This window comes from Cibotium barometz, chromosome 8 (genome assembly GCF_041138505.1).
Source record: "Cibotium barometz isolate CiBa-2024 chromosome 8, ASM4113850v1, whole genome shotgun sequence".
NCBI lineage: Eukaryota > Viridiplantae > Streptophyta > Polypodiopsida > Cyatheales > Cibotiaceae > Cibotium > Cibotium barometz.
In genome coordinates this window covers 57,003,321-57,023,990 of record NC_141053.1, presented here as the reverse complement: position 1 = coordinate 57,023,990, position 20,670 = coordinate 57,003,321, and the positions used below count along the sequence as shown (strand labels likewise).

The 20,670-nt window shown below is 45.1% G+C and overlaps 1 protein-coding gene across 4 annotated transcripts in view; it reads right to left on the bottom strand.

Moving 5' to 3' along the window:
- Nucleotides 1-19,817, bottom strand: part of LOC147636458 (F-box family protein) — a 49,704-nt gene extending 29,887 nt beyond the window's left edge. For 2 of the 4 annotated variants that reach the window (XM_086801896.1, XM_086801899.1), the window contains exon 1: nt 19,395-19,817. In XM_086801896.1, the coding sequence (XP_086658022.1) occupies nt 19,395-19,618 (224 nt within the window). In that variant the 5' untranslated portion in view covers nt 19,619-19,817. The remainder of the gene's footprint in view (nt 1-19,394) is intronic. The other 2 variants (XM_086801895.1, XM_086801898.1) reach the window with 2 other exon arrangements.
- Between the last annotated feature and the right edge of the window lie 853 nt (nt 19,818-20,670).

The window sequence follows — 20,670 nt, the reverse complement described above, 5'->3', positions numbered from 1 at the left end:
ATGGAGTGGTCTGCAAACAGGTGAAGCTGAGGAAAGCATTCTCTGAGGGTATGTACTCACAACCAGTACATCATTGAGCTCTCAAATCAGTTCCAAAGACCTAGCAATAGGCATGATCAATTCCGGCAAGTGACCCGCCGCTGTGTTAAGGGAAAGGGATAGCAAGCATGGGGACAGCTGAGGAATAGATACTCAGTTCTTCAACAAGACTTGGATGTTCAAACAAAAAGAATCAAAGTTAAAGTAGAAGGTCAATGTCATGTCAAAGTCAGTAGTCCAAGGAGGAAGGATGACAGAGTGTCCACCCCGTCATCAAGTTTGGATACGCCTGTGCCATGGCTAATCTCCAGCATGAACATCATCAATCCCTGATTAGGACAGCATTCAGGGCAATTTTGCAATAGAAGCATTACCATCAGCAGTAGCATCATCAGTATTATCATCATCAATAATATCAACATCAACATCAGCCTTAGCAACAGCATCATCATCACCATCACCATCATCATAAGCATCGGAGGGCTTGATAGACCTGTCAAGAGCCATCAAATCACAATTCAAGTAGGCAGGCAGCTAGGCAACAGCATGCTAGGCATCATGTGTGGACAGCATTGAAGATAAGCGCAACATATTATATGGCATTGAATGCCTATTATTTGTCCAAGCAGTAGACCAACAACATTATAGCTGGCCGACCAACCACCTCAACACATATATAAGCATAACCCATCATTTGCATCATTCAAATCAAGTCATTCAATCATTTCATAATCCTATAGAAGTCATGTAAGGAGTCGAGGTCACCCCTTCAAGGCTGACCAAGAGCCTAAGCTGCCTAACCATGTACAAGCATTCAATCACCTTTTTGTCCCATATTAAATACAAGAAAAATTGGCACCAACTATCTCTCTTCTTCTCTCTCCTCTATCTTAATCATGTTTAAATCAACATCTAGTTCTTAATTAGGCTTAGGGCTGTGGATCAGTTTAGCAAGGCTTCCGCGCATGCAACATTTAAGGTCGAGGCTAATCCCGTCTGCACTGATAACATATCCCAGACAATGTATTTTTCTACTCCAAAATTGCTCTTTTTGCATTGATGTAGAGCGCATTGTCTCGCAAAAGTTGCAAGACCTTTTCAACATCCTACTCGTGCTGCTCTACAGTAGTAGAAAAGATGAGTATATCATCTAAAAAGATGAACACACACTTTCCTATGAGCTCCACAAATACCTAAGACATCATCTTGTTAAACGTCACAGGTGCATTGGTGGTGCACTGGTGAGACTAAAAGGCATCACCACGAACTCGTAGTAGGCACGTTCAATCCTAAAGACTGTTTTTGGAATGTCAACCGTAAAGATCCGAACCTGATGATAGCCACTCTTGAGGTCTATCTTTGAAAAGAACTTTACACCCTTGAGTCGCTCAAGGATATACTCAATCTTGGGCCTTGGAAATCTATTCTTCATTGTGAGCTTATTAAGAGCCCTATAGTCTATGCATAATCGTGCGGACTTGTCTTTCTTCTGCATAAACAAGATAGGTGCAGCAAAGAGCGAGAATGAAGGCCGGATAAATCCTACTCCCAAGTAACTGGGAAAGTTGTTGCTCCAATTCGCCCTCTAATGCCTTCGAAAGGCGATAGGGGAACTTACTGGGTGGTACTGTCTTAGGAACCAACTCAATGGGATGATCCTCAAGACGACTGGGTGGGAGCTATGGTGGGAGATCATCATCCTTTAGCATGATGTCCTGAAACTGTGCAAGGAGACCATCCAGTTTTAGCTTCAATAGGGTTGCTGACTGAACACCAGATTGTTGGCTATAGACATAAATCAATGCGCACTCGTCTCCTTTTTTGATAGCTCGTTGGGCCTGGATGTGTGATACGAGTGGAATACCTGGAATGCTCCTATCCCCGTGAATTAGGACAGGTTTAGGAACACCATCAACAATAGTTAAATATCCTGCCTCCAATCAGGAATAGGTGCATAATCCCTAAACTACTAAATGCTGAGAATCATATCACACTCCAAAAGTGTTAGCATATATCATATCCTCTTGGTGGCTATTGTGGTGTCTACGGGGGCCCTTTCCATGCTCAGGCACCCCCCATATTTTTCCCTATTTTATGGGCCTTTGTTGTGGGTTGCCCACCCTATTTCATAGCATTTATGCCTATTTTCAGGTCGTGTAGCATCTAAGAGGCAGTGGAGGGTAGCCCATATATATACTCCAATATGAGCTGGCCGACTACGTCCTAGTCTCCTACATGACCTAGAAATAGGTGAAACTCCATAAATGGGTGTGTAACCCACATCAAAGTCCCATAAAGTAGGGAAAAAATATGTGAAAATATGGGGAATGCTTAAGCATAGAAATGGCTCCCGTAAACACCAAAAAAGCCACCAACAGGAGATGTTATATGCTATCACCCCCTCTCAGGTTCTGGGAATGACCCAAGACCCAAGGAGCTGCCATGAACACCGATGGCTGACTGAGATAATCCTTTGGTGAATAAGTCTGCAACGTTGTCCTGGGTAGGACAATATTCAAGGATAATGTCTCCCTCCAAGATCCGCTCCCCGCACAAAGTGGTACTAGATCTCTATAGGCTTGGTCCATGCATGAAATACCGGATTCTTAGCAATAGCCAAGCAACTCTGGTTGTCACATGAGATAAGGGTAAGCTGTTGCTGCTGTCGAAAACCGATCTCCTCAAGTAGTCGCCACAACCAAATCACCTCACAAGCAACCAAACAAGCCACTCGATACTCCGCCTCAGTCGATGAAAGTGCCATTGTAGGCTGCTTTTTACTCGTCCATGAAATGGCTCCAAATTCAAGAATAAAAGCAATACCTTGTAGTAGATCGTCGAGAATCTGCATCTCGAGCCAAGTCGGAGTTGCTCCAGCCACGTAAAGTGGCCCCCCCTCCATAGAAAATGCCAAAATCCTTGGTACCTTTCAAGTACCACAACATGTGGAGTGTTGCTTGCCAATGAGTGTCCAATGGTGCCTACATAAAAGCATTAAGAGTTCCCACCACAAATGCACAATCACGCCGTGTATTGAGCAACCAAATCAAGGAACCAACTAGTTTCCTGTACAGAAGTGTATCTGCCACTGGATCAGTTCCAAAAGAGGAAAGTTTGATGCCAGCATCCATGGGCCACTGGGAGTGTGCAACAAGAGCAAGAACAGTTCGTATGGTCGCCAATCCAAGCAGTGGGTGCAAAGGTATCATCAAAATCCACACGAGCTTTCTGAGAATAGCCTTTGGCCACAAGCCAGGCCTTGTGCTCCTCCAGAGTCCCATCTGTCACGTGCACACCCATCAGGTGTACAAGTGGCATGCATCATCAAGCATTAATCAGGACATTTAAACATTATTCAAGCATTTTCAGCATATGCAAACATATGTTTGGGGCTGTTTTCAGTACCAACATCAGTACCTTAGTCTTCATTAGCATGTAGGGCATTTATTTGCATCAGGTCGGGACTGTTAGCACCAGCCGACAGCATTTATGGCAGGTCGTGAGCATCTAGGAGCTGGCCGACAACAGCAAGGTTGGCCGACCAGCAGCATCTTACCATATATATATAGAAGCGCATTATTCTTCACCAGTAGAGCCATCTCTCCCTTTAGCGTTTCCACCTTGGGAGCATAGGGAGTCTCCAGCATCAGCATATATTCAGCATTAAGGCAGTTTCCAGCGCATCATCATCATCAAGCATCAGATTCAGTCCATCATCTCAACTTCCCTTCAGCGTTTCCTTCCCAGGAGACAAGGGAAGTCAATGGGACAGCAGTTCACTCAGCATATAGTCACCATAGGCAGCATATTCAGTCCATGATCTCATCTCTCTTCAACGTTTCTCATCCATGGAACAAGGGAGAAGCAGATCAGTAGTTTAGCCAGCATATTCAGCACATAGTTCATCATTCCTACCTCCTACATAGAGGGAAGCCGGCATGGCAGGGTGGAACGCAGCATTGGGGCAAGGAACAGTCCTCATCATCAGCATTCAGCCCATCCCTCTCATCCCGAGAAGGATCTTCATCTAGGACAGCATCATAGATCTATTTAGATCTCATTGTAACCCATTCATCTAATATAGCTGCATTGCATTGACACTATTTGTCTATCTCTTAAGCATCATTAAGTGAAGTTTAGTTAGCCTAAGGTTGTGATTACTACGATCAATCTCTCACATGTCACATTGGTATCAGAGCGTTACAGGGTAACCAGCCTTAGATCATTTTCATTCCATCATTCATTCAATCAGTCATCATGCTAATTGCTTCTGCACGGTTAAACCCAGTTCTCAAGATCTTGCAGGCCATCCGTAGGGATTCTCCCTTAGGTATGCATTAGTAACCCATCCATCTGCATTCTTGCACAGCATATAGGGTTGCACATGGCTTGCATAGCAGTTAGTCTTGCATCTACAAGGCATACATGTTTGCCCATGAGTTCTCTGGGGAAGAATGACATCCATCATCAAAGGAGTAAATAAAGTTTTGGGCTTCGACTAGCAGCAGCAGCAGGGGGTTCTCTTCCACATAAGAAGACGGAAGTTTGCTCCAACATCTCCTCAGGAGGTTCAAAGGTTCAGGAACGACGGAGATGGTGGGTGAAAGGATTCCACAGACAGGTCAGGTATTTCCAAGCAATTTTAGCAGCATTTGCCATTCAGTTCCCGCAGTAAACAAGTCTTTGGCTCAAAGGATTCAACTCCTACAGTCGACCTCAATCCCGGCAGAAGAAGTCAAAAGGGGGCAGTGGTTCCAGTGGAGAAGGATCACCAGAGAAGTCGAAAGGTTGCCAGGTATACCACCTAGCAACAGTTTAGCAGAGGAGAATGTCACGTGCACACCCATCAGGTGTACAAGTGGCATGATATCATCAAGACATTTAAAAATTATTCACGCATTTTCAGCATATGCAAACATATGTTTGGGGCTGTTTTCAGTACCAACATCAGTACCTTAGTCTTCATTCGCATGTAGGGCATTTATTTGCATCAGGTCGGGGCTGTTAGCACCAGCCGACAGCATATTATGGGCGGCCGACAGCATTTATGGCAGGTCGTGAGCATCTAGGAGCTGGCCGACAACAGCAAGGTTGGCCGACCAACAGCATCTCACCATATATATATATAGAAGCGCATTACTCTTCACCAATAGAGGCATCTTTCCCTTCAGCGTTTCCACCTTGGGAGCATAGGGAGTCTCCAGCATCAGCATATATTCAGCGTTAAGGCAGTTTCCAGCACATCATCATCATCAAGCATCAGATTCAGTCCATCATCTCAGCTTCCCTTCAGCGTTTCCTTCCCAGGAGACAAGGGAAGTCAACGGGACAGCAGTTCACTCAGCATATAGTCATCATAGGCAGCATATTCAATCCATGATCTCATCTCTCTTCAGCGTTTCTCATCCATGGAACAAGGGAGAAGCAGATCAGCAGTTTAGCCAGCATATTCAGCACATAGTTCATCATTCCTACCTCCTACATAGAGGGAAGCCGGCATGGCAGGGTGGAACGCAGCATTGGGGCAAGGAACAGTCCTCATCATCAGCATTCAGCCCATCCCTCTCATCCCGAGAAGGATCTTCATCTAGGACAGCATCATAGATCTATTTAGATCTCATTGTAACCCATTCATCTAATATAGCTGCATTGCATTGACACTATTTGTCTATCTCTTAAGCATCATTAAGTGAAGTTTAGTTAGCCTAAGGTTGTGATTACTACGATCAATCTCTCACATGTCACATTGGTATCACAGCGTTACAGGGTAACCAGCCTTAGATCATTTTCATTCCATCATTCATTCAGTCAGTCATCATGCTAATCGCTTCTGCACAGTTAAACCCAGTTCTCAAGATCTTGCAGGCCATCCGTAGGGATTCTCCCTTAGGTATGCATTAGTAACCCATCCATCTGCATTCTTGCACAGCATATAGGGTTGCACATGGCTTGCATAGCAGTTAGTCTTGCATCTACAAGGCATACATGTTTGCCCATGAGTTCTCTGGGGAAGAATGACATCCATCATCAAAGGAGTAAATAAAGTTTTGGGCTTCGACTAGCAGCAGCAGCAGGGGGTTCTCTTCCACATAAGAAGACGGAAGTTTGCTCCAACATCTCCTCAGGAGGTTCAAAGGTTCAGGAACGACGGAGATGGTGGGTGAAAGGATTCCACAGACAGGTCAGGGGTGACTCGGGTATTTCCAAGCAATTTTAGCAGCATTTGCCATTCAGTTCCCGCAGTAAACAAGTCTTTGGCTCAAAGGATTCAACTCCTACAGTCGACCTCAATCCCGGCAGAAGAAGTCAAAAGGGGGCAGTGGTTCCAGTGGAGAAGGATCACCAGAGAAGTCGAAAGGTTGCCAGGTATACCACCTAGCAACAGTTTAGCAGAGGAGAATGTCACGTGCACACCCATCAGGTGTACAAGTGGCATGATATCATCAAGACATTTAAAAATTATTCACGCATTTTCAGCATATGCAAACATATGTTTGGGGCTGTTTTCAGTACCAACATCAGTACCTTAGTCTTCATTCGCATGTAGGGCATTTATTTGCATCAGGTCGGGGCTGTTAGCACCAGCCGACAGCATATTATGGGCGGCCGACAGCATTTATGGCAGGTCGTGAGCATCTAGGAGCTGGCCGACAACAGCAAGGTTGGCCGACCAACAGCATCTCACCATATATATATATAGAAGCGCATTACTCTTCACCAATAGAGGCATCTTTCCCTTCAGCGTTTCCACCTTGGGAGCATAGGGAGTCTCCAGCATCAGCATATATTCAGCGTTAAGGCAGTTTCCAGCACATCATCATCATCAAGCATCAGATTCAGTCCATCATCTCAGCTTCCCTTCAGCGTTTCCTTCCCAAGAGACAAGGGAAGTCAACGGGACAGCAGTTCACTCAGCATATAGTCATCATAGGCAGCATATTCAATCCATGATCTCATCTCTCTTCAGCGTTTCTCATCCATGGAACAAGGGAGAAGCAGATCAGCAGTTTAGCCAGCATATTCAGCACATAGTTCATCATTCCTACCTCCTACATAGAGGGAAGCCGGCATGGCAGAGTGGAACGCAGCATTGGGGCAAGGAACAGTCCTCATCATCAGCATTCAGCCCATCCCTCTCATCCCGAGAAGGATCTTCATCTAGGACAGCATCATAGATCTATTTAGATCTCATTGTAACCCATTCATCTAATATAGCTGCATTGCATTGACACTATTTGTCTATCTCTTAAGCATCATTAAGTGAAGTTTAGTTAGCCTAAGGTTGTGATTACTACGATCAATCTCTCACATGTCACATTGGTATCAGAGCGTTACAGGGTAACCAGCCTTAGATCATTTTCATTCCATCATTCATTCAGTCAGTCATCATGCTAATCGCTTCTGCACAGTTAAACCCAGTTCTCAAGATCTTGCAGGCCATCCGTAGGGATTCTCCCTTAGGTATGCATTAGTAACCCATCCATCTGCATTCTTGCACAGCATATAGGGTTGCACATGGCTTGCATAGCAGTTAGTCTTGCATCTACAAGGCATACATGTTTGCCCATGAGTTCTCTGGGGAAGAATGACATCCATCATCAAAGGAGTAAATAAAGTTTTGGGCTTCGACTAGCAGCAGCAGCAGGGGGTTCTCTTCCACATAAGAAGACGGAAGTTTGCTCCAACATCTCCTCAGGAGGTTCAAAGGTTCAGGAACGACGGAGATGGTGGGTGAAAGGATTCCACAGACAGGTCAGGGGTGACTCAGGTATTTCCAAGCAATTTTAGCAGCATTTGCCATTCAGTTCCCGCAGTAAACAAGTCTTTGGCTCAAAGGATTCAACTCCTACAGTCGACCTCAATCCCGGCAGAAGAAGTCAAAAGGGGGCAGTGGTTCCAGTGGAGAAGGATCACCAGAGAAGTCGAAAGGTTGCCAGGTATACCACCTAGCAACAGTTTAGCAGAGGAGAATGTCACGTGCACACCCATCAGGTGTACAAGTGGCATGATATCATCAAGACATTTAAAAATTATTCACGCATTTTCAGCATATGCAAACATATGTTTGGGGCTGTTTTCAGTACCAACATCAGTACCTTAGTCTTCATTCGCATGTAGGGCATTTATTTGCATCAGGTCGGGGCTGTTAGCACCAGCCGACAGCATATTATGGGCGGCCGACAGCATTTATGGCAGGTCGTGAGCATCTAGGAGCTGGCCGACAACAGCAAGGTTGGCCGACCAACAGCATCTCACCATATATATATATAGAAGCGCATTACTCTTCACCAATAGAGGCATCTTTCCCTTCAGCGTTTCCACCTTGGGAGCATAGGGAGTCTCCAGCATCAGCATATATTCAGCGTTAAGGCAGTTTCCAGCACATCATCATCATCAAGCATCAGATTCAGTCCATCATCTCAGCTTCCCTTCAGCGTTTCCTTCCCAGGAGACAAGGGAAGTCAACGGGACAGCAGTTCACTCAGCATATAGTCATCATAGGCAGCATATTCAATCCATGATCTCATCTCTCTTCAGCGTTTCTCATCCATGGAACAAGGGAGAAGCAGATCAGCAGTTTAGCCAGCATATTCAGCACATAGTTCATCATTCCTACCTCCTACATAGAGGGAAGCCGGCATGGCAGGGTGGAACGCAGCATTGGGGCAAGGAACAGTCCTCATCATCAGCATTCAGCCCATCCCTCTCATCCCGAGAAGGATCTTCATCTAGGACAGCATCATAGATCTATTTAGATCTCATTGTAACCCATTCATCTAATATAGCTGCATTGCATTGACACTATTTGTCTATCTCTTAAGCATCATTAAGTGAAGTTTAGTTAGCCTAAGGTTGTGATTACTACGATCAATCTCTCACATGTCACATTGGTATCACAGCGTTACAGGGTAACCAGCCTTAGATCATTTTCATTCCATCATTCATTCAGTCAGTCATCATGCTAATCGCTTCTGCACAGTTAAACCCAGTTCTCAAGATCTTGCAGGCCATCCGTAGGGATTCTCCCTTAGGTATGCATTAGTAACCCATCCATCTGCATTCTTGCACAGCATATAGGGTTGCACATGGCTTGCATAGCAGTTAGTCTTGCATCTACAAGGCATACATGTTTGCCCATGAGTTCTCTGGGGAAGAATGACATCCATCATCAAAGGAGTAAATAAAGTTTTGGGCTTCGACTAGCAGCAGCAGCAGCAGGGGGTTCTCTTCCACATAAGAAGACGGAAGTTTGCTCCAACATCTCCTCAGGAGGTTCAAAGGTTCAGGAACGACGGAGATGGTGGGTGAAAGGATTCCACAGACAGGTCAGGGGTGACTCAGGTATTTCCAAGCAATTTTAGCAGCATTTGCCATTCAGTTCCCGCAGTAAACAAGTCTTTGGCTCAAAGGATTCAACTCCTACAGTCGACCTCAATCCCGGCAGAAGAAGTCAAAAGGGGGCAGTGGTTCCAGTGGAGAAGGATCACCAGAGGAGTCGAAAGGTTGCCAGGTTTACCACCTAGCAACAGTTTAGCAGAGGAGAATGTCACGTGCACACCCATCAGGTGTACAAGTGGCATGATATCATCAAGACATTTAGGGCATTTATTTGCATCAGGTCGGGGCTGTTAGCACCAGCCGACAGCATATTATGGGCGGCCGACAGCATTTATGGCAGGTCGTGAGCATCTAGGAGCTGGCCGACAACAGCAAGGTTGGCCGACCAACAGCATCTCACCATATATATATATAGAAGCGCATTACTCTTCACCAATAGAGGCATCTTTCCCTTCAGCGTTTCCACCTTGGGAGCATAGGGAGTCTCCAGCATCAGCATATATTCAGCGTTAAGGCAGTTTCCAGCACATCATCATCATCAAGCATCAGATTCAGTCCATCATCTCAGCTTCCCTTCAGCGTTTCCTTCCCAGGAGACAAGGGAAGTCAACGGGACAGCAGTTCACTCAGCATATAGTCATCATAGGCAGCATATTCAATCCATGATCTCATCTCTCTTCAGCGTTTCTCATCCATGGAACAAGGGAGAAGCAGATCAGCAGTTTAGCCAGCATATTCAGCACATAGTTCATCATTCCTACCTCCTACATAGAGGGAAGCCGGCATCGAAGGGTGGACCTCAACATTGGAGCAAGGAACAATCCTCATCATCAGCATTCAACCCATCCCTCTCATCCCAAGAAGGATCTTCATCTAGGACAGCATCATAGATCTATTTAGATCTCATTGTAACCCATTCATCTAATATAGCTGCATTGCATTGACACTATTTGTCTATCTCTTAAGCATCATTAAGTGAAGTTTAGTTAGCCTAAGGTTGTGATTACTACGATCAATCTCTCACATGTCACACCATCCGATTCGTACTTGGTCTTATAGACCCACTTGACAACAATCACCTTCTGCTTTGCCAATCTAGGAACCAGCTCCCAAGTCTGATTCCACTACATAGAGTCAAGCACCGCTTCCATGGCTCGCTTCCAAGTCAGTTTGGAGAGCGCCTCCCCGATATGAGTAGGTTCCGACTCCTTCCGGATGCGTAACATCAGTGCATGATTGACGCACAGGTTCTCTTGAGATGATGTCGTGGTACGCCACCGCTCCGATCGATGGGGACCCCCTACTGGAGGTGAAGGCAACCGTGTTATCCCTAAGTCCCACAATGTCTAGTACAACCAATTGGGAATATGAGATCAATCAAGGTGAGACTCCCCTGTTCAAGGTTGAGCACAATCTTGCCTTACACTTAAGCAATTAACACAATTAAATAAGTTGAAAATGACACCACAAAATGAAGCTTAAGAAAACTAAAAATTGAAATCACTTGCACACTGCACTAGGGCCGGAAAGGGCCGACTTCCCTTGTAATAGATTGTATTATCAAGGTTCCTTACAAGCTTCACGAACATTCACATGCCAAACTGTCCATAGGCATTCATGCAAATGAAAACAGCATTGTAAACATGGTTGTTGATACGGTTGCTTGCTTCCATTTTATTTCACAGTCTCACTCCTCGATCCCTCATGGCTAATCAAATGCAACTATGCTCCATTGGCATCCATACACAAACATTGTGTGTGCCAAGACCGAGACATAGGACCATAATGACAAGTATTCGGATCTTGAGTACGTGAAAGAGAGCTTAAATGAGCTCTTACCGCAATTTTGCTTCTTGCCTTTGAGTACAACTATCCTATGGTTGATGTCTACGCTTCCAGAGGTCCATTTTCACTCCTGGCTGAAATTAGGGTTTTCAACACGTATTCAAACTCCAAAATTGAGGCTTTAGGGTACAAAAGATGCCTAAAGCAGAGGGGTATAGATGTACTATGGTTTCTCTAAAATTAGGGTTTTTGAAATCAAGTTTTTTGAAAGAATTAGGGTTTCTATGAATTAGGGTTTACAGAAAATTTGGGGACGATAGAATACTTAGGAGACTCCATATTCATGAATAGAAGAGGAATTTTTCAAATTGGTGATCATATGGAGACTATATAAGTAAAAGACAAGATTTTTGAAGCTTTCATGCCTATGGGAATCATGAAAAAGAAGAAAATCAGCTTTCCCATAAGTGTGTGTGCAAAAATGAAAAGAGCAGTCCCATATGGTTGGCGCCCACTTCTAGAGAGAGGAGAGAGAGGAAAGGTTAGCTTTCCCAACATGTGGAGGATGAGTGGAGGGTGCCTATTGGGTTACCCGTTCAAACCATCCCTCCTCTTGACATGTGGGAGGCTGCCCAAAGCTCATAACATGCTGAAAAGGGCGCCTGAATATGTGCCTGGCTGACCGGGAGTGCAAACTGATCCAACCTCTTTATGAATTGTCCACCCAAACTTGAATGAAGTGTGGACCTGCAAAACAGAAAAATTCGCCATTTGGCCATAAAATGAACAACATAGAGTAAAGTAGTATACTTACCACCTGTCTACATCCCACAAGCAAGGTCAGAAGACAGTTTCACTCACACGGTTCACAAGAGGCCGTCCCCAACTCATAAACTACACGCACAATTCACGCATGCAACAAAATAGTTCATGCGAAAACAGGTTCAAAGCCTTACACGCATAGATGCAATGCAAGAATGCACCATGGAACAGTTTCCCATTTCATTTAGCTAGGAACCCATGGTACCATATTCTCGATATGGGCGCGAATCAATATCCCCAGCCTACATAACCAGCCTACTAGCGCTTGGTATTGACAAGTCCTTGACCATGGCAGTCCATCTTATGGAACTCGTCCATAAGCCTCAAGCACAGAGAATGCCCAAATAGTGACATCCATCCCTGCTTCTAAACAGTTGACTGCAACTGAAATGCTTCCAGGTATGCTCGAAGGAGCTGTAAATATGTCTTTGACAAAATTTTTAGGCAAAAACTACTCCTAAAACTTCTCTTTAAATTCAGCCCATGTAGCAATTGCTTGCAAGTTTCTCGACCAACCACCAATGTGCAGCGGTGCCCTTCATGTACATTCCCACATGTCTAAGTTTTGAAGTCTCAAAATAGTTCGCTTCATGGAATGCAATTTCAAACTGGGAGATGAAAGACAATGCTTTACCCAAATCATACTCCCATGATAAACCTCAAATTTTGCATGCTTGTCACCCACATCAAATTCTTTGGCTTACTTTCTATGGCAGTGGGTTTCTTCTTCATGTGCCATGGCTGGCCGCTTCCCTATATCCAAAGTAGGCACATATCGTTCACGCTCCATACTTACAGGGGTTGATTTATGCAAATGCTCTTTGGAAAGGTTTTCAAGTGGTATAGGAGGAGGCCTACGAGAGGAAGTGGCATGTGTGGTAGAGGCATAATGAGAGGTTGCAGACACCTCTTCTCTTTTCCTATGCACAACCGATTTCAACTTTGATGCCACAAGAGAAGGCCGACTTACATTAGGTGGCTTTTTGAACATAAGCCCACCTTGTTTACCTGTGATTACATCACCTTGTCCCATAAGATAAGAGATGGCCATAATACATATCTCTTGGCTGCACTCCCAATTCCAATGCATCATTCACAAAGGCAACCTGCCTTGAGATATGAGATACATTCTTAGTTTGTGAACCTTCATACATGCTTTTGAGTTGGCCTTGCATTTCACATAGTTGCTTCTTGAGAGTTGCAATTTCAGCTTGCATAGCATCATGTCCAGTGTAACATGCGGAAGCTTCGAAGAAGAATCGATAACTTCAATACTCAAAAATCAGCACTCTTTTCGCGACGGAAATTAACGCACAAACTGAAGGGAGATGTGCAGAAAGTAGAGAGAGGGAGAGAGAGATGGAGAGGACACAGTATTGGGTCCCAAATACCCTCTGTAGGGCCCCCACCACGGATGGTGTATTTGCTTTATTAGAATGATGTAAATCTGAAAGAAAATACACAAATCTTGGACCTTTCTTGGCTAGGAATTCCCTGCCCTTGACCTGAAATCCTTCACCCCTTTGCTTAGCACCCTCTTGGCTTGTCTAGTCTCTTATGCTTGAGCTCTTGGTGAGAATATGAGATGAATGAATGGGATTGTGGACTCAACCTTTTATACTACCCCTACTACAGGGGTCGGCCAGTACTACTGCAGGCGGCCAGCAATAAATATTCCCACGACTGCATCTCCAGCATTAAATGCTGAAAATATTCACATAAAATGCTGCGCATCACTTTACTGCATGGCTGGGCACTCATGCGCACGGGAAACAGGGCTGGGCACTTAGGCGCCTGCTGCCTGGGAGGCTAGGTACTGAATACCCCCTTTTCTGGAGGCTGGGCAGCTTGTATGGGCTGCCCCATACTTGCTTTATACCTCTCCCAGGGCTGGATAACCAGTCGACTACCCCTGGCCTGCCCCTATGGCCTACCCATGGCCTTCCTCGCCCTCATGGGGGTGGTTTCACACCATCCCCATGCCCACACTACGACTTGGGGTAGCCCTATGGGCTGGCCCCTTGTTCTAAACACTAACTACTCAGTGATCTGGCATCCGGTACCATACCAGATACACAGGATCACTGACATCATTCCAAAGGGAGACTCAGAGTGCGGACTGGCACTGTTTCATGTGCAAGACAATACACACCAGACCTTAGACTCCTGTGCAGGACAACGCACACCTGACCTCGGACAACTGAGATGGATCCCTGGCTGACTCGTCCCGGACTGGGCTCACATGGGACCAGTTCACCATCCCAGGTCCTGCACCTTCTGTACATAAATGTCTACGTGGCATCCAAGTGCGGGATGCACGTGGCATCCAGTTTCCTCCAAAGCCTTCTCCTTGCCATGGGACAGCTGTCCCAAATGTACATATGTTACATGCTCTTCCTCTCCAGCATGGGATGGCTCTCCACCATGCACTTTGCCATCATGAAACGCATGAGACATTTTCAGCCATATCTGGTTTATGCATATGAGCATCACTGTGTACATTCACTTCTCCATGCTCCACGTATACATATTGTCTTGCATTTACATCTCGTATGGTACCTATCTGGCTTGCCATATTGTCTAACAATGCTGAATGCTAGTGTTTGCAAGATCTTGGATCGTCTTCCTCGTAAGAAGAGAGAAGATCCTAGGCTCTGATACCAATGATCGCGGTTGAGCACAATCTTGCCTTACACTTAAGCAATTAACACAATTAAACAAGTTGAAAATGGCACCACAAAATGAAGCTTAACAAAACTGAAAATTGAAATCACTTGCACGCTGTACTAGGGCCGGAAAGGGCCGACCCCCCTTGTAATAGATTGTATTATCAAGGTTCTTGTTACAAGCTTCACGGACATTCACATGCCAAACTGTCCATAGTCATTCATGCCAATGAAAACAACATTGCAAACATGGTTGTTGATGTGGTTGATGATCCCTCATAGCTAATCAAATGCAACTATGCTCCATTGGCATCCATACACAAACAATGTGTGCCAAGACCGAGACATAGGACCAAAATGACTAGTATTCGGATCTTGAGTAAGTGAAAGATACCTTAAATGAGCTCTTACCGCAATTCTCCTTCTTGCCTTTGAGTACAACCATCGTATGATTTGTTGTCCACACTTCCAGTGGTCCATTTCTACTCCCAGCTGAAATTAGGGTTTCTGTAATTAGGGTTTTCAATAGGTATTCAGACTCCAAAATTGGGGCTTTTAGGTGCAAAAGATGCCCAAAGCAGAGGGCTATAAATGTACTATGGTTGCCCCAAAATTAGGGTTTTTGAAATTAGGGTTTTTGACATAATTACGGTTTCTGTAAATTAGGGTTTACAAAAAATTTTACCACCTATCTACATCCCACAAGCGAGATCAGAAGGCAGTTTCACTCGCACGGTTCACAAGAGAGCGTCCCCAACTCATGAACTACGCGCATGATTCACGCATGCAGCAAAACAGTTCAAGCGAAAACAGGTGTGAGTCACAGCGGATAGCTGAAGAAAGAAGAGAGAAGAAATGCCAAGAAAGATGCAATGCAACAATACACCACGGAACATTTCTCCATTTCATTTAGCTAGTAACCCATGGTACCATATTCTAGATATGAGGCACGGATCAATATCCCCAACCTACTCGCTCTTGGTGTTGACAACAAGTCCTCGAGCATGCCAATCCATCTTATGGAACTTGTCCACCATAAGAACAAAGCGCAAAGAATGCCCAAATAGTGACACAAGGTAACGAAAGTTGACTCCTCCATAACTTTGGCGGATGAGCTTGCCCCTTTGTCCTTTGACTTCCCTTCAAAATCCTGCATGCGACTCCGGCATTGTCGCCATAAGTGCCCCTGTTTGGAGCAATAATCACAAACCATCTGGTTGCCAGAAGAATTAGAAGTTGAAGACCCCTTCGGCTTTGCGAGTCCTTGGAGTCCTTAGAATCCTTAGAAGGAGGTGTCCCACCTTTGCCTTTGTCAAGCTGCCCCCCTCTCTGTCCAATAAAAGCTTGGTTATCTTTCTTTGAAGAGAAATCCCTAAATCTGCTCTCCTGATCAAGGACCATAGGCACCAGCTCATCCTAGGTAATGGTTTCTGTCTGTCCTAAGGTAAGAAGTGAAGAATAGAAACTCTCATATTTCGGGGGCAACACAGCAAGTGACCGGATGGCCATATCCTCAATCAAAATCTCCTTCCCGCACTCAGAAATTTCAGATCGCGATGACTCTAATTTGTTGATGTGATCCCGCATGGAAGTAGAATAAGTGGGTGAAAGCTTCAACATTTGAAGCTCCAAGGGTGGCTTCCGGTCGTAGATATCAGAGCGTCTCTTTCAAGCAACATGTGCACAGGTATCCCGTTTGATGTGAGCGATCTGAGCACAGGTATTAAGCCGATCCCATAAAGCAACTCCGTGCGTAAGGGCATCCCTTGTATTCTCATCCTCTACGGTTTCCAGGTTGGGCCAAAGGACCGGTCGAGTGATGAACTCCAAAAGATCATAAGTCTCCAAGACTGCTTCCACCATAACTTTCCAGATGTCGTAGTTTGCGCCATCCAACTTGGCATCTGAAGGAAAAGTCAGAAGAGTGGGTATCTAAGCCGCTGGGGTTGGATGAGTGCCATGATGTACCTCCTCTAAAAAACAAAACAGCACAAGAGCCGCTCTCTACACTTGTCGGGAGGGTGAGCGGGAAAGAAAGAGAGTGGAGAGGAGAAAAAACACAGAAAACGAAGATCTGCCCCTCCGGAGAAGAAAACACAGGTTTGAAACACTACGGACAGCCACCAAGTTTACGTGAAAACGCAAAAAATCAGCACCAATCAGCCTCCAATCAGCGATTCCAAGTCTAGACACCTACAGGCTCTGACACCATTTCAAAGGGCAGCGGAAAGACGTAGATGAATGACAAAAATGTTGAAGCTCCAATAGAGAGATGAGAGAAAATAGCAAAACGCTGATGCACTAATCTCAAGAAAAGAGTGAATACAACCAACCTGTAGGCGAGGAGTGGAGTCCGTAGGCAAAGGACTGAAGGTGCTCACCAAAGTGATCAAAAAGAATGATCAAGGAATGAATGATAACTGAGGAAGACGGCAGCCCATATATATACTCCAATATGAGCTGGCCGACTGCATCCTAGTCTCCTACACAACCTGGAAATAGGTGAAAAACTCCATAAAATGGGTGGGCAACCCACATCAAAGGCCCATAAAATAGGAAAAAAATATGGGAAAAATAGGGGAAAATATGGGAAATGCCTGAGCATAGAAATGGCCCCCCGTAAACACCAGAGAAGCCACTAACAAGAGATGATAGCTGACTGCATCCTAGTCTCCTACTACACAAGCTGGAAATAGGTGAAAAACTCCATAAAATGGGTGGGCGACCCACATCAAAGGCCCATAAAATAGGAAAACAATAGGGGGAAAATAGGGGAAAACATGAGCATAGAAATGACCCCCGTAAACACCAAAGAAGCCACCAACAAGAGATGATATATGCTAACAATTGTATCTTCCTTGTAGATCTCTCCTTCAATATCTTCTTTGTAGCTTGCTAACGATGTCTCTCTTGACATTGTGGAGGCCTAGGTGGTTTTTCTTGACCACAGTTTTACCATCCACGGAATGCTCTCAATTTAGGGTAGCTAAGCTGGGTTACAACCTTCAGCTTTGATACCGACGTAGCATTCGATAGGTTGATCGTCGTAAACTGAGGGACGCACATATGCTGGCTGAATGCTGAAGAATCTCTTCATGCGGGCCTAGGAACTGTATCACATTGAGGTGTTGAATGTTGATTGTATGCACAAGATGAGGCTCTAGGCACACTTCAATGCTTGAGAACTGTTATAGATTGATTTGTGGTATGATGATTTTTGTTGAATACCAAGCGCTTGCTTATATATGATTATATGCTGCTGGGTGGCCAGATATAGCCTGTTGGCCTGTTTAACATGGACAAAAAATGCTAAAATTAGCATTAAATGCTAGCATAAGTCTACACTGCTGCCCACATTATGCCGGCTGACTGCTTGTTGGAGGCCCTGATGCTGGCCGACTGAACCTTAGCCATTATATGGACTAGGCATACTGCCTATTAGCCATGGCCATGGGCTAGCCTTTGGCTAGCCCATAGGCATGCATCTAGCCTCTACATGCTTCTGACGCAAAACCTACGCAATGGTTGACTAGTACATGAATCTATCTGATGAATTCTCCGAGTGGGTAAGAGGACTGACATGTGCAAACTCTCTATGGCTATGGAGACTAACCTACGTAGCTCATGCCTAACATGTCCCGGACTAGGGCTCACAATGCGGTCACAGCATATGACAAATGTTCCTAAAAAAGGTAAATCCTACGGAATGAATGTTGCACTGATGTAGAGCCAGTGTGTCACATAGCACACCAGTGCAGGGTGCATGTGACACTAAGATTAGGGGAAGCAGGCAGATACACGTGGTCGGATTCACTATTAATAAATCCATATGAGCTCGCTATTTATGACTACTCCGGTCCAGGCATAGTTCATCTGTTAGTCTCTCATGATAATAACTCACGCCTCACTTATAGGGTGAGAATTGTTGCTATAAATAACCACCATCCTGGGAAAGGTACATCCCAGTTTGCCTACGATAGTGCTAAGCATTAGGCTACTAGTTACAGTCCAGGATATCAACCTAGATCTCTGGTACCCTTAGGACTGGAGACTACGTTGAGTATGAGTTCCACTTATCATCCTCAATCTCGTGGCAACAACGAGGGTGAATCAGGTTTTGAAGAATACGCTTTGTGCATACGGCTCCAGGTGACAACCTGACTAGGAGTGGTACATCCCTATGGTCGAGTTTGCCTATGATAGTGCCAAGCATTCCGCTTATGGTGACAATTTATTTTTGTTGACGTACAGGTATCAACCTAGATCTCCAGTAACCTTAGGACTTAAGGGTACTCAAAGTGATGTGACTAGAGATTTCTTAGTGGATATGCAGGAGATGCTAGTCAATGCGTAGGATGCTATCAAGGGTGATTGGGATAGGGCACAGTTTTATACTAATAGAAGGTAGTGTTCACCGAGCAAGTTATCCGAGGAATGCTAGTATATTAAAGACAACCCATGAGATATTACCAATGGACAAGGTTGGGAAGTTATCCCCTAGGTATTGTAGACCTTAGCAAATTCTAAAAAGATTGGTGAGGTGGCCTATAAGCTAGAAGTACTTCCTAATGTGTAAGTTCATCCAATTTTCCATGTGAGTAGACTCTAGGAGAAAATCGGAGCTGAGCATATTGTCGAGGTTGAGGACTTGTCCTTTGTTCCACATGAGCCGGAACTCATGATTAACTTCAAGGAGAGGCACCTTAGGAATATCACCTGGTCATTTCTCTGAAGAAGGCTTACCTTGCTTTGTATCTGGCTTTGTAATCCGATTGTGTTGCAAGTGTGGTGGTATCCTGGGGAAAATCCCGCTCAAAGAGCGGCTTCCACAGGGAGGAAAGGCTGGCGAGGCGGTTGAGCGCCCGGCTCGCGATGGAGACGGAGCAAAGGTCCCTGTAGTCCAAGACCCCCCCGCACACCCCCGCTTGCAGAGCCTCCGTCCAAACCTCGTCTGGCAAACATGCCATCAGATAGTGACCGTTTTCAGAGCAGGCGGCATGTACACACCATGGCAAATTAAGAGAGCGCCTATTCAGGAAAGAGAAAGAGAGATGGTAAGAAGAGGAAGAAGAGTGTTAGCTTGAGAAGAAAAGGAGGAGGGGGAGAGAGAGAGAGAGAAACAAACAAAGCAACGTCTAAAAGACCTCGAGGAGGGGGAGAGAGAGAGAGAGAAACAAACAAAGCAACGTCTAAAAGACCTCAAGGCTCAAGGGTCTATAAGTCCATAAGTGGTACAATGATATACTCAGCCATGGAAAAAGTAACTGACTGAAAAGGAAAATGCCTATCAATAGTGTATATAGATGTGATGTCAGCATGTGACCTTGAACGGGCGAAGCTAGTGATGATCAACAATGATGCCATCATCAGCCAATACAGATGCCCTCCTCAACCAATACGGATGGTGGTGGGAGCGAGAGAATATGTGGCCTCTGTGAAGGAAACATGTCATGGCATCAATTACCTCCTAGATCCACATATGTTCAATGAGGGTCCTGATGCTCTAGGTTGATTGCTTGGCCTACAAAATAGATCGAGCTCTATCACTGAGGGCGGAGGACCAAACCACTAGTGTGGGCAATGGGCTCTAATGTGGCACAGGCATGATGTGGGAAGTATCATGTGGGTCTGCCTCTCAGTCTCAGTAATGCATCCCTATGACGTATGAGCTCTAGTAAGTACATGCCCAGGCATCTGTGATCATCAAATTGCATCACTTTGTGTGAGTGGACTAGACCCCTCATGGAAGCGGCTAAGCATGTAGTGTGCCTCGTCTTCCACCTATGTACATCGGGTTGGCTATTCATGGAATGGACCAAAAGAAATCCTACTTGCCTCATTTCTCATCAAGGCTATCATACAATGTTAGTGAGGAGGCTCTTGTGCAAATGCATTTGGTTGGTTGCCTTGTATAGAATGGTCGAGTACATCCCAAGGTCTTGTCTTTTACACCCCAATGTGCACAATGATCTCAATTTGCCAATTACGATAATTCATTTGGTAATTTCATCTTGGAAGG